The 14,115-nt window shown below is 37.8% G+C and overlaps 2 protein-coding genes across 5 annotated transcripts in view; one reads left to right on the top strand and one right to left on the bottom strand.

The window, feature by feature from the left end:
• LOC113444282 (bcl-2-like protein 15) overlaps positions 1-14,115 on the top strand; it is a 192,989-nt gene that overhangs the window by 146,347 nt on the left and 32,527 nt on the right. The gene's annotated exons all lie outside the window — the stretch shown is intronic.
• DCLRE1B (DNA cross-link repair 1B) lies at positions 3,020-14,075 on the bottom strand. 4 transcript variants are annotated; one of them, XR_015742750.1, is made up of 6 exons: positions 13,785-14,075; positions 12,681-12,880; positions 12,323-12,488; positions 11,484-11,666; positions 9,572-11,136; positions 3,020-4,198 (listed from the first exon to the last, which is right to left on the bottom strand). XR_015742750.1 is itself a non-coding variant. In XM_026712952.2 (5 exons), the coding sequence occupies exons 2-5, from the start codon at positions 12,870-12,872 to the stop codon at positions 10,025-10,027; spliced, it is 1,653 nt and encodes a 550-aa protein (XP_026568737.1). In that variant the 5' UTR covers positions 12,873-12,880; positions 13,785-14,014; the 3' UTR covers positions 8,695-10,024. The 4 variants fall into 4 exon arrangements, 2 of the variants coding, with proteins under 2 accessions (XP_026568737.1, XP_026568738.1); XR_015742751.1 differs by lacking the exon at positions 12,681-12,880 and having other exon boundaries at positions 13,785-14,017; XM_026712952.2 differs by lacking the exon at positions 3,020-4,198 and having other exon boundaries at positions 8,695-11,136; positions 13,785-14,014.

Raw genomic sequence — 14,115 nt, forward strand, 5'->3', positions numbered from 1 at the left:
CTAATTCTGGGCTCAGTCACAGTATAATTTCTTAGAAATTTTTAAAAACAACAGTTCACATCAGTTTCCTTTACAGCTAATTGGGGGAGACATGGTCTTCCGGTATCACAGGAAAGCATGAAATTCTGACAACAGCAGTGGTATGGCCTAAAAACTTCAGATAGCAATGAAACATCACAAGGGTTAATAGAAAAAGAAGGTATATCATCCCAGAAATTGTTGAATATTTTTTGTCTTGGAAATAAAATATTTTTCAAACTGATTCCAATTTAGGCCTTTGTTTATGTACATTGAATAAATATTGAACCAGAAAAATATCAAGTGGAATTTTAAGTTCCATGAAAAGCAATGGCTTAATAGGCACAGCTCAAAAATGTGGGTAGCAAAACACAGAGGCTATTGCAAAACTGGTAATCCTATCACAGAATGAAAGGAGGGAGAAAGGGGAGGTCAAAGAATGTAGAAAATAGGGCAATGAGATTTTTAAACCACTGGAAACAGTTGCATAAGTATATTGTGAATACTTAAAGGATAACTAATAGAGGGTATGATGAAAAGATTACTTTTATTCTCTGAGAGACTGCCACCATGAAAGTGGACAATTATATAATAAGGGTATACACTATATTTTAGTGTAGTAATAACAATGATGGAACAATATGAAGTGGACTGCTGTTGTTTTTCCTGGGATGTTCTTTTCAAAATTCCCATTTGAGTCTGCATCCCAGTATTCCCTAGTCTCAATTACTAACCAGACCCGGCTTTAGTAAAAAATCTAGAATAGGAATAATATAAGAATGAAAAATATATATAATATTCCATATATTTAGAATTACCATATCTGGGCGAAAAAAGTCTGACTAGTTGAGGCAGCAAGGAAATCTCTTTGCTACCACCTAGTGTTTTCTTAATTTTCCTGCAGTCATTTAGTGGTCATCCAGTTTTTGCAGCCCAAATCTCACAGCCCTAGATAGAATATCTGATATATTGCTTATTGAAATGCCAAGCAGTAGAGTGAATATGTCTGGTCCTTGTATGTGAGTGTGTACTTTTAATAGCAACTTTCTAGAAAATATTTCTTGTGTCATTCAGAGTTGTAATCATTCACTGCTTTTAAAAATAATTAAGAGCTTAAAAATCTAAAAAACCAAGAGATGCTATTTCACAATTGCTGCCAAGGAAAGCTGCAGTACTTGCCTGTCCCAAAAACAAAGATGGGAAATGAAGAAAAGAAAAGAAAAAAAGATGCCAGAATCGATATATTAATTAGACTTGAAAGTTTATTTTAGAGTTCATATCCAAAGCTGTTTATAGGTGACCATGACAGAGGGAGCCCAACATTTGTGGGCAAATGTATCTCAAAACTTTGCATAAACAACTTGAAAGAAAAAACTGAGCTTTCTTCTTTAATCCAAGATCTACAGCACCACAATCCTGGAAATTATATAATGCTACTAAAATTGCTCAAACCCATGAGGAACCAACCAATATTTATGCAAGTTCTTCTCATAATTACTGCTCAGTAGTAGAAGCAAAGGACTTCATAATTTAACAGTAAAGAGCAACTTTTTCTCCTTTAAGACAGATGACAGGTGCTGGCTGAGGAGAGGGTAGGGGGCCTAGTTTAATAAATGATGGTGTATATTTTATAATATAGTTGAAACTATATTTTGTTTGATACGTTATAGAACGTTATATTTTGTATATTTTGTATGATACGTTATAGAAGGATTTCATAGACTCAATATGAAATACAATTTCATGGATGGATTCATGTCATAGTACAATTTACGTGATTTTGGCTTAATAGGTTTCATGAACCTAGTTATATAGTCTCTTGTATCTATCTATCTATCTATCTATCTATCTATCTATCTATCTATCTATCTATCTGGACTATGGGCAGTGCACAGTATAGTCAACATATAAATATTTTTAAATTATAAGATTATAAAATTTCAAAGAAATTGAAAATTCCAAGATGACCATCAAGGTTAGTTAATAAAGGTCGAAGGCGAGCTATGATTGTATGTTTTTTTGTCATCTCCCCCATGCAAAGTTGCAGAGCCAGGTTTTGACCCCTTTATGGAAGGCCAGGAGTGTGGTCGCCCATCACATCTCTGGGGGAAAGATGTTCCATAATGAGGCAGCAGCAGAGAAGGCTGTCTTCCTAGACCCTTCCAGTTGAAATTCTTTTGACTGACAGCGTCTGCAGCATATCTTTCCTGCCTAATCGAGTGGAATGGGCGAACCTGATTCCATATGGAATTGTGACTTATTCAGTAAACTAATTCATTGGATTTGTTCTTAAAAAGTTGTCTACAAAACTGTAATCTGATGTGTAGTCAAGTAATTTCCTCTTGAAACCATTAGGACTCAGAATCATAGATCTGGAAGGAGACAATTATGGTATTTCAACTTCAAAAAAAAGTCATCACTGACAGAAAGGTTTCTCACTCAGGGAAAGGAAGTTCACCATCCGATGATTCCATTGTCAAATGCATATTTTCATTGTTTTTCAAAGAACTTAACTAGAATCTGCCTTACTATAACTTGACCATTATTCCATGATTTGTAGAATAGAACATGCCTTAGTTTTCTTTTTCTATGTTCCATTCAAGAACTTACACACTTGCTGCCAGTGGTGGGATTCAATTTTTTTTACTACCAGTTCCATGGGCATGGCTTGGTGGATCTAGTGCAATTTCTTACAAAGCTTTTGTAAATGTAGAGCCCAGAATTGGATGCGGTAATTGAGTTGTAATTACGTTCAGTGCAGAATATTTTAATTATTGAATGTTTAGTTTTTAATATAGCCTAAAATTGCACTTACAGCTTGCCTTTTGAATAGCCCATTACATTGCTGCCTCATTCAGCTGGTGATCAGCTGAGTTCCAAAACCTTTTCCATGCATATTGTTGCCAAACCAAACATCCTAATCCTCAAGTTTCAGTATCAGATTGACTGGTACATACTAGGTTACAAGATCTTCTTTTTTTAAAGATAGGAACTCTTGACTACTTTGTCATCTCCTTTTTATTACATATTGTGAGTTTTCTTCTTGTTTTTGTTTCTCCCAGAAAATTTCATTGCAACTTTTGTTTCTCATTTCTCATAACAGGTTATGCAAGTTAAATAAATAAAGCAATAAAATAGGGGTAAATAGCCAACAAACTCCAGTTAACTCAACTAATCTAACAAATATTACTTCAATATAAAGGACAGGTATTCTACCTGAAGCATTGGCTTGTTAATGCACTAGGATGCAATTCATTTAGTCATGAGATTTCAATTTGTTCATTACCAGAAGGCATTCCCTACTTTCTGTCAAGTCTAAACTGCAATTCTGCATCTCCATCCAATTCTTCTAAATCCCAAATAGCACCATTAGGATGATGGTGTTAAATCAATGTCCTTAAGATTTCCAAACAGCATTGTAGGTGTTCTTATTTTCATCACCTTCTGCTTCCTGTTCCACACCCCTTTTAGCATCAGTAGGCCAAACCTTCTAAGCGGGAATAGTCTGCTTACTTTGATTCAGATACTCCAGTCTCCCTGCCTCACCTGTCTTCATGCTGTGTAGTTTTTATATATACACATATATGAAAAGAAACTCCCACAAAAACTGAGGGGGAGCAGAGAGGAACTGCAAATGATGGTCTGTTAATAAATTTTTATATTGTGGGAGAATAGGCCCAAAATGGCAGTACCAGGGTAGTTATTTGGAGAAGTGCTCACAAAATAGTAGCACAATTTCAAATGTCAGATTGCCTGATCCTGATTTAAATTAGATTAGATTCCCTGGTTCCAATTGCCTTTTATAAAAGTACAGTCAATTTCTGAACTAATAGGAGGTTAAAGTTATACATGTGGCTTAGGAAAAGTCAGGAAATTGTATTGAGCTTGGGAAAATGTCATACAGGGAACTTCATATTAATTACATCCAAACATTTTCAGATGAGCCAAAATTTCTCCCTCCATCCCTTCCCCCATATATTAGGAGAACCTACTCCTCGAACATATTTGAATAAAGATACAGGTTATCTGTCTTCAGGGGAGTTCAGCCATAAGGTGTTTTTGTTTTAGGGATGTAACTTTTAACTAGCAATTAAACATAGTTCATGCAGAGAAATAAGGCAGTTGGCTTCTTCTGAAGATGAATTAATCCATTGTATCTTTGCACTTGCAGCAATCTAACCTAGAGATAAATTGGTTATCTCCAAACAGAAACTTATTTAAAAAGATTAGAGCAGGCAACCATAATGAAATACATGCAGTAGACAGGAACTTTTGGGTTTAAGGAGCCTCTGATGTTTTCCCAACTCAATTTCTCATAGAACAATCTATTCAGGAATTATTTGTTAACTGCAGAAGCCAATGGTACCATCAGAATGAAGAGGAAAGATTTCCAGTTGGTTTTCTTCACTAAACTCAAAAGAAAACCAGAACTCTGAATGACTTTTTTACTTCTGTGTATTCTGAAAAGGGTTTATTTAATCTGCTCTTTATTATTAAACAGCAGGTAGTTTTTATCCATAAGATTCCCTCTTCATGCTGTGATTAATGATTTTCATTAAGAACTTTTCAAAGATGAAACCTCTTAAAAATCCAGACATGGAATGTTTGAATCCTTACAAACACTTTTTAAAAATTAATCAATGTACATTAATTTTTGATTTCATAATACAATGGCTTTTTAAAAGAAATACATTTAAAAGTTTAACCCCTGCACCCAAAGGCCTGAGGATGTATAAACTTGCAATTTTCCCATTAGTTTTATTACTTTATGAAATCTCTGGGAGACATTTGTTCAACCACTTAGTCAACAGAATCGCTCAGCTTCTTCTGCAAAGACTAAAAGTGAACACTTTTTAAATTGTTTTTAAAAATTCCAAATTAATTGTAATGATCTTTTTACAATATTATTTAAAATCTTGTTTCTGCAGTTATTTGGTCTTCAAGATGAAATTGAATCCAATAGATAGCAGTTTGTATCCTTTTAAAAAATCACCCCATTTCCAGCTGCTTTTCCCCAGTTTACTGGCTGAGGTTTATGGGCTGCTTTTCTAGCACCACTACCCCAAATTGTGTTGGAAGAAATATGTGGGGAGAAAGACACTGGAAACATGAAGGCTGATTGGAAAGATAGTTTATTGATGGACAGGACCACATGGGTTTTAAATGCTGGGCAGCTGAACACATGGAGGAGAGAGAGGTATCTATACCCTCTCTTGGGCCTTGCCCTTGAGCTTCCTGTTCCTGTGCAAGAAATGTATTCTATTGTTGTTGTCAGACTCCCAGAAGAGTATGCGGGGGTCATAACTAACTTTGTAGGCTGTCTGTGTCCCAGGCTTGGTTGAATCTTGCTGGGTGATGCAATGAAGGGCATTGAAAGTCTTTTGTTTTGCAGATAAGCTGAACCAGTGTTTTGTGTACCAAATATCTGCTAGGGGCAGGGAGCTACAGGGAACTGCTTTGTCTTTAAAAACATGTTTCTACTATTCTTATCCAGGGAAATATAATATTCTGCCTTTCTAATATTTCCTAGAATGTTTCATTCTTCTAGGAGAGAGGTGGGTGCTAACTTTCTACAGCGCATTTCACAGTTTTCAACTTCATAATTTCACCCTCAACTCATTATGTTCATTTCCTTCATTACAAAATTAGCAGATAACCAAAGTGAGCTCTTGCAACACCTATCCCACTCTACTGTAAGAGGCAACAGGAATTTACTGAAACTTCTGAGAAATAGCTCAACTGAGTAAGCCAGTAAAGGAGTGGAACCCGCTCCCTCTTCCTGCTCTTCACGGTATAATCAGGCAGGGCCCACCTGGGCTGAAATCTGAGCCTTTCACTTGCAGTGTGGTTGTCATCTTGAAAGCAGTGATTAGTTTAATATCATTGCCAATTACTTGAGGGAGATCATATTCTAGGTGTGGTGTGCTGGGAAAGAACTACATGTACTAGAAAAGCAAGCAGTCACAAGCAGCGCCAGACTATCACCTGGTTTTTTTTATGATCCTTCCCCCACCCCTTCTTAGTCTGAAACAGGATATTATGCAAATGATAGGGTGTGTTTTTTAAATATACTGTATATTATTCTGTCTTCTTGTTTTAAGGATGCAGTCTGGAAACTCAATTACCTTGCCAGATGGCTTATGACCACAAACTATTTTATAGCTTAGCAGTGACAAATTTTTGAGAAATGATTTTTCCACCTGTGACAGGAAATAGGCGCTTCATTGGCAGTTACAGCAACCCTGGCAGGAAAGAAATAATTAACACATCTAACCATCTTGTCCAGCAGGCTTCTCTCTGGGAAATATTTTCATTTGTTAGTGAACATTCATGCTGTGTTCCATTTGGCTAGAACTCTATCAGGAACACTATGGCTGAAAATTGCTGCTGTGGATGTCACTTTCACATTATCTCTTAATTTCCTCAGCTCATTAGCCTGCACAAAGGTTAAATCATATTCAAACAATAAATAACTTCACGCAAAAACCAACACTCTTGACCAGTCTTTCTTAGCCCTGACATTTAAGATTTGTGTACTTCTTAAGCTGGCTGGAGAATTCTGGGTGCTAAAGTCCACACAAATTGAATCCAAGGTTAAGAAACACTGCACTAGTCCAACAGTGCCAAAATAGCAATAGCACTTAGACTTATATACCACTTCATACCTCATTTTCTTTCCTTTTTTTCAAAATTCCAAGGATGAGAGTGCTTACCAGAGATCTTATGCTTATACTTTGAGCCATGGTGGTGCAGTGGTTAGAATGCAGTATTGCAGGCTACTGCTGCTGATCATTGGCTGCCAGCAGTTTGGCAGTTCAGGTCTCAGCAGCTCAAAGTTAACTCAGCCTTCCATCCTTCTGAGGTCAGTAAAATGACTCAAATTGTTGGGGGTAAACCGCTTAGCAAGGCCTGTAAAGCACTGTGAAGCAGTATATAAGTCTAAGTGCTATTGCTTTACTTTCACATTTAAAAAGTCCTGAAATCACCATTTTCTAACTGAATTTGGGCCAAAAAAAGACCCTCAAAGGTCTTGAGAATTGAATGTGTTTAAGAGGCAAGAGGGCTCCTTTTTCCACTATAAATATTGGGATGAAATGTTCAATTTCCTGCCAAAATTTGGGAGTGCAGTCTTAAGATATAGAAGCAAAACTCTGCCTGTGAAACCTTTCCTTGGGAATTAACCGAAGCAGGAAAAGCCAGAAACAGCAACTAGCTGTAAGGCTTGAAGAACACGTAATAAAAGATCTGCCAACAATCCTTAGACACCTCCTATTTGATTTCATTCAAAACATTCACTGAAATCCTTCTTTGAACATGTTTCAATTTGTTTTGCACCATAACCCATACAAGAAAAATGTAATGTTTTCAGCCCAGTCAGAACTTGTTACATTGAAATAAATGTAAATGATATATGCAAGCAATGGACTCAAATGGGGAAAAACTAGAAGTGATTCAGAATGTAGATCCATCCCTCTCACCAGTCCAAGCAGATAGGATGGCAGAGGATGGATCTTTTGGAGATTCCACTCCTCCTCAAAAATCCCTACATCCTCATAGAATTCATTGATTTCTAATGCAGGAGTCAAGGTCCCTTTTTTGTTTTTGTAAAGTTGTGAGCCCTACTTGTGAAGACTCATATATAGAAGAAGAGTATCACTGGAGACTCTGTGAACCAAATGGGCTGAATTGGTAGGCTGAATTTAAATTTATAAGTTCTGTTTCTTATGAATTAAACAAACTAACAACTGTTCACACAGTAATTCATCATTACATTCTGGCAGAATCTCCTGTTCCCTGAATAAAAAGACAAACTTTTCTGATGGACCTTGCTAAGAAATAAGAAATGCAGGTTGCAGTAAAAGAAACCAGCCACTGTTACTTTAGCCTTGTAGCTCTGCCATGTTCATATATAAAAACCAGCAGAATGTAATAGTGCTCAGTGCAAAACCAGTTGTCTCTGTCCCTATGTACTGTGACCTGGGAACGATTTTACTGACTGAAGTTGTGACATTGATCAGTTCTAATCGATTTAGGATAATGCAATTATTCTATATTATCAATCAGTGCATTATTTCTCTAACATTTGTCATCTGAAAGCAGATGCACTAATCATTTGCATATAACTCAAGAAAATTTAGCAACTACTATCTCATCAAATTGTAGTCCATAGTTAATGTAATTTTTTTTAGATGATTAAAAAAAACAACATCTATAGACGGGGTGTTAAACTCAAGGCCCAGGGGCCGAACCCAGTCCGTGGGGTCTCCCTCGAAACAGTGAGACTGGCCTGTGGTGCCTCTACCAGCAAAAGCAGAGCTCCGTTTTCGCAGCAAAGAGCTCCATTTGTGCTGGCAGAGAGTTACAAGAGGCCATCACAGCTGAAAATGGAGCTTGGGTGCCTGTTTTCACTGGCAGAGTGCTCAGGCCAATACAGACATCCGTGACACAAGTGACGCCGAGCTGGTTATACCCCCACCAGACCCCAAGGTCAAACACAGCTCTGATGTGGCCCTCAATGAAACTGAGATTGACATCCCTGCTGTAGGAATAAATCTGATGGTTTTTATTTTGTCCCTGTTGGCAGCACCACCTGAGAAAGGTTATTATAGCTATAGTATAAGATGGTACAAATTAACATGTTGTTACTTTAATATATGAAAGTACACTAGAGATTTTGGAAACTGGCACAACTCAGTAGTGGCTTTAATGAATATTCAGGAAAAGGAGAAAAACCTTTTCAATTTCATTTTGATTTAATGTGGTAGAAGACAAATACAGATAATAGATTTTTTTAAAAAAAGTATAGATAAGATGAATAAAATGTAGAAAAGAGTTAAAATACATTTGTACAGGTGAAACTTGAAAAATTAGAATATCGTGCAAAAGTTCATTTATTTCAGTAATGAAACTTAAAAGGTGAATTATAGGAGATAGACTCATTACATGCAAAGCAAGATAGTTCAAGAAGTGATGTCTCATAATTGAGATAATTATGGCTTACAGCTCATGAAAACCCCAAATCCACAATCTCAGAAAATTAGAATATTGTGAAAAGGTTCAATATTCTAGGCTCAAAGTGTCCCACTCTAATCAGCTAATTAAGCCATAACACCTGCAAAGGGTTCCTGAGCCTTTAAATGGTCTCTGATTCAGTCGGAATCACAATCATGGGAAAGACTGCTGACCTGACAGTTGTGCAGAAAAACATCACTGACACCCTCCATAAGGAGGGAAAGCCTCAAAAGGTAATTGCAAAAGAAGCTGGATGTTCCCAAAGTGCTGTATCAAAGCTCATTAATAGAAAGTTATGTGGAAGGAAAAAGTGTGGAAGAAAAAGGTGCACAAGCAGCAGGGATGACCGCAGCCTGGAGAGGATTGTCAGGAAAAGGCCATTCAAATGTGTTGGGGACTTTTACAAGGAGTGGACAGGCTGGAGTCAAGAGCCACCACATCAAGAGCCACCACACATAGATGGATCCTGGACATGGGCTTCAAATGTCACATTCCTCTTTGTCAAACTGCTCCTGAACAACAAACGTCAGAAGCGTCTTACCTGGGCTAAAGAAAAACAGAACTGGTCCGTTGCTCAGTGGTCCAATATCCTCTTTGCAGATGAGAGCAACTTTTGCATCTCATTTGGAAACCAAGGCCCCAGAGTCTGGAGGAAGAATGGAGAGGCACACTGCAAGATGCTTGAAGTCGAGTGTGAAGTTTCTACAGTCTGTGTTGATTTGGGGAGCCATGTCATCTGCTGGTGTTGGTCCACTGTGCTTCATTAAGTCCAGGGTGAACAGAGTGAATAGAGACAAGCTGTTAATACTGAAGATTCACCTTTTTATCAAAATGAATTACTTATCAATCAAGATCTGTTTTAATGAGTAACTGGAGCAGGTGGGGGAAGGACGCAGATATGCCTCACTTGAAAATCAGATTATTATTCTCTTTTGGCACTTGATGAGACATTTTGCTATTTCCTGTAAGTTCTGGTCCAGAATGCAAGTTTATATTACTCTATGCCTATTGATATTCTTCGTCTTTTTAAGTAGTTTTCTACTTGCAAATCAAAGTTTTCTAGGGACTTTCGCTTTGAAATATTTAATGGAGATAAATCATATTTCTGAAAAGGGTCTTTTAAAACCTGTTGACCGGCCACTCTGTAAATTTGATAAGTCTGTGATGCTGTTGAGAAGACATCATTGTCCAAGACTGGTTGAGCAAGACAGTCACTGTTCTCACAGGAAGAACAAACTTTTTCTGGAGTGGAGATTGCATCCTTTCTGTCATTGGAAAAAGTGCATGTACATGCTGATGTTACAACTGTGTGACAGTTTTTAAATTCATTGTCAGCATTATCTTTTAGCTGATGTTTGGTGGAAAACATGTTTTCTGACTCTACCACAGGAAGTACTCTGTTATTCTCAGAGTTTAATGGTTCTTCCTGTTTCTTTTCACACTGTGAAAACTGAGCACACTGTTCTTGTCTAGAATAAGGCAAAGTTCCATTTGTGGGTTCTGGGCAGCACAGCTCAGAAATTTTTGTTTCAGGGAAATATTCGTTCTGTCCAGTACATTCTTCAAGAGAGTCAAAGTGAACTCCCTTTGGAGCATAGCGAGAGGCTGACAATTTGAGTAGTTTTATCGGCTTTTCTTTCTTCTTGTTTTGCCTGACTTGTTTAACTGATTCTGGAACTTTAGACTCCAGAAGTGAATTGTTCTCAGAGCTCAAGTATTGTTGAAAATATACTTGACATGCCTCATTCTTCACCACAGGAATAATGGAGCAGGGCTTTAGCCAAGCTACAAATTCTAATAGTTCCTGGAAAGATGAGTGGTCCGAATAAGGAACAACATGCATATTAGGGTGTCTGCTTTTCACTGGCCTGCTGGTAGGGAGAATAGCTATGGTTGGATGACTCTGATTCCACTTGGTTATTGTTTCTTTGCAGATTTCTGAAAAATCCACAGCATGAATCCAACCAGCTCCTTCTTCAGAAGTGAAAACATCCTCAATCTCCAACAGCTGCATAAGCTCCATCTTCTGGGGACTCACCACAATCCATGTATGAAATTCTTGGGCCAGTTTTACCAAAAGTGACTCCTTTCCCAAGCTATATGTACCTAAAAGATGACAAACACCTGTTAGCATTTCAAAAGCCAGGTGGTCTAACACTACAGTAATTCAATCTTCAGAATGGAATGTATTTAACTATTGAAATAATTGAGGTTTAGCAGTGGAAGACGTCAAAAAAATGTCTGTAATGTCTGAAACATTACACCTTCCCTTGGTTTCTCCTCCAGTGTCTAATGAATCACCATGCAACCTTATGCAACTGTGTTTTTCCATTGCCTATATATATACACACACACACACACACACACACACACACACACATTCATATTTTATGGAGTTCAACCATCCATAACTTCTTTCCATTCAATTCGGTTGAAAAATTAGATCTTCTTACCAATCTTCACTTGATGATCAGGATGGTCCCTGATCAACTTTTTAATTTGCTCAGTGGCCTGTTCCTGGGATGGTAAGATAATTTCAGGACAACAGTTAGTATTATCCAGATAGAGCACATTGATAAGCTTTGAGTTCCTTAGAACTGGATCTTGCTGCATGTTAGGAGTGTAACGAAAATCACCTGGTAAGACAAAGATATAATGGGGTTGTTAGGGGAAAATGTTTCTAGGAAGCAAAAGCCTAAATTAATTAAGAGTAAATATCTTAGTTACTCTAGAAGGAAGCAATGCTGTAAATTTTCTAAAACGTTTTTCAATGTGAAATTCATATTTCATTGAGTCGTGCAAAATTATTGGTAAAATACTTTACTAGTTTACAGCAAAATTACTGGTAAAATAGTTTACTAGTTTACTGAATGTATATTGATACAAATCGGGTTTAAAATTTCTTCTACATCCAGGCCTGAACCTCAGACATTATACCATATCGCTCTGCTGTTAGAGAAATCAGAGGCCATACTTTTAAAGCTTGCTTTTACAGGTAGCATCAAAGAGAAAAAAACAAAAAAGCAGCTGAGAACACAATTGTCATGATTCAGACAAACTTATACTACAAGAGAAAATCATGTAGAGTCCTTGGAAGTATCAAGAAGAAAACCACAGCTCCACTGATACTAGCAGGGGCAAGCTGCAGTACAAGCAAACAGCCAAGCTTGAGAGCAACAAGGGCCTCATAGTTCAACACTCAGCAACATGTATTCTCTTCTACTGGAAGGAGAGTCATAGTTGTAATCTAAAATGTACTTCACCTCTTTCTCAAAAACAAGGAAGTTCATACCTGTGTAGAGGATGACACCAAAGTACCCTTCAAAAAGGAACATGACAGATCCAGGGCAATGGTTAGCATCAATCAAGGTCACTGTCATGGTCTCTCTGCCAATATCATCCAAAGCCACAACATGGCTATTTCCCACTTCCAAAGGACGGATCCATTGCTTAGCTACCTAGAATCCAAACAAAGACATAGTAGAATCAATGTGAGACTTTGTCAAAAAGATAAGAAAATGAATAGCATTCTAAATGATGCTGAACTACATTTTCCAGCATCATGAATGCTAGAAAGGTTTGTGTATTTCAGCAACACCAGAGAACAAAAGCTAAGAGAAACATTAGAACAATTACATGTACTCAAGTACCTTCAGCTTGAGATTTAGAATTTGACCTGTAACAGGCGAACAATAAACAGGTTGGTTCCAGGTGCTGGAAAGCCCCACAGTGTGGTCACTGTGCATATGAGAAAGAAAGAACAAGCGAGCCTGTCTAGCTTTCCTGATATTCCAAAAATCTACCGCAATGGGTGTGCCTGCAATCAGAGTCCCATTCATCATTCCAGCTCCTATAAAAACAATGAATAATTTTGAATATTTAAAAAAACTCAGAAAAGTTAAGATGAACTCTTGCATCAGTAAAATTCCAAACACACTTATATAAAAGGGGATAGGTGGGAATACTGATATTCAAAATGATATCCATTGGCAGTAATAACTTCATTTAGCTTAAGATAATGTAGCAATATAGTACAATATGCTGTCTTACTTATTTAGCACTTAGGATTTCAATTAGTGTTTCATGACACATTCACAGATTGACACAAGGGCTGTATCTGTGCAATACACACCAGATGTTCCCTCACTTATTCCAGATGCACATTGTAAACTCTACAACTATTTAAGGATTATTATTACTGGAATGCAATGTACTAACTCTACAACGTGTGAATATGCCCTCAAGTCAGAGTTAATTCCAGACAACTGTCTGAAATAGTTCTGCAGTTTTCTTGACAAGGTTTTTCAGAAGTGGTTTACCCTTGTTCTCCTTCCTAGGGTGAGAGGGGGTGACTGGCCCAAGGTCACCTAGCTGGCTTCGTGCCAAAAATGGAACTGGAACCACCATCACCTAGTGCTCATCTTAATCTAAATTAAACCCTACTGGCTTTCTCCCTATAGCATTCTTCTTATATGAATTATTAGGAGTATTTGAGATTACCATCCAGGAGATCCCCAAGTTGTTCTTTTTAATGAAAAATGGCCTAAATGTCGGGTGAAAGCGAAACCTTACGACATTTTAGCATTCCAGTTCGGGATATTTAGGAGAAGGCGGTACAGGGCAGAAAACGTTTGCGGCTCCCGCGGTCCGGCACTTTACAACTGCTATTTCATGACTCGGCGAGCATTGTAAAGAAAAGTTTGTTCGGGATCTCAATCCACCCCCGTCCCTCCCAGAGCAGCGTGGAAACTTACTGTGATCTGTCGTAGAGTTGTAGCACAGGAAAGAGAAGGCAGCAGAAATGGATGGTTCTCCTTTTCCCAGATGCAAAACTCGGGGAACGTCCCAATCGGGGGAATTAGAGAGCTCTTTCTGTACTGTCACTTTTCAAAATACATTTCATTTTCATTTTCATTTTCCCGTCAAAGAATGGAAGAATCGAAACAACCGCTCATCCATAAGACATTGGGTCAAACGAGCATGCGCGGCACTCTTCGGGAGAAGGAAAAAAAATGGCCAGGCCGCTGGCTTGAGATAGCAAACCCAGACGCTAAGCGCATGCGTATTATCGACCTGCCGGGAAGC

Source organism: Pseudonaja textilis, chromosome 3, assembly GCF_049901715.1.
Source record: "Pseudonaja textilis isolate UNSWEBS1 chromosome 3, rPseTex1.2, whole genome shotgun sequence".
Lineage (NCBI taxonomy): Eukaryota > Metazoa > Chordata > Lepidosauria > Squamata > Elapidae > Pseudonaja > Pseudonaja textilis.

Bases quoted from the DNA above. Each gene is read 5' to 3' on its own strand.
- DCLRE1B (XM_026712952.2), bottom strand. From the start codon at position 12,872: ATGATGAATGGGACTCTGATTGCAGGCACACCCATTGCGGTAGATTTT. The intron at 12,489-12,680 runs GTACTTGAGTAC...TTTGGATTCTAG, and splicing joins TTCTAAATCTCAAGCTGAAG to GTAGCTAAGCAATGGATCCG. The intron at 11,667-12,322 runs GTATGAACTTCC...TTGTCTTACCAG, and splicing joins TGGTGTCATCCTCTACACAG to GTGATTTTCGTTACACTCCT.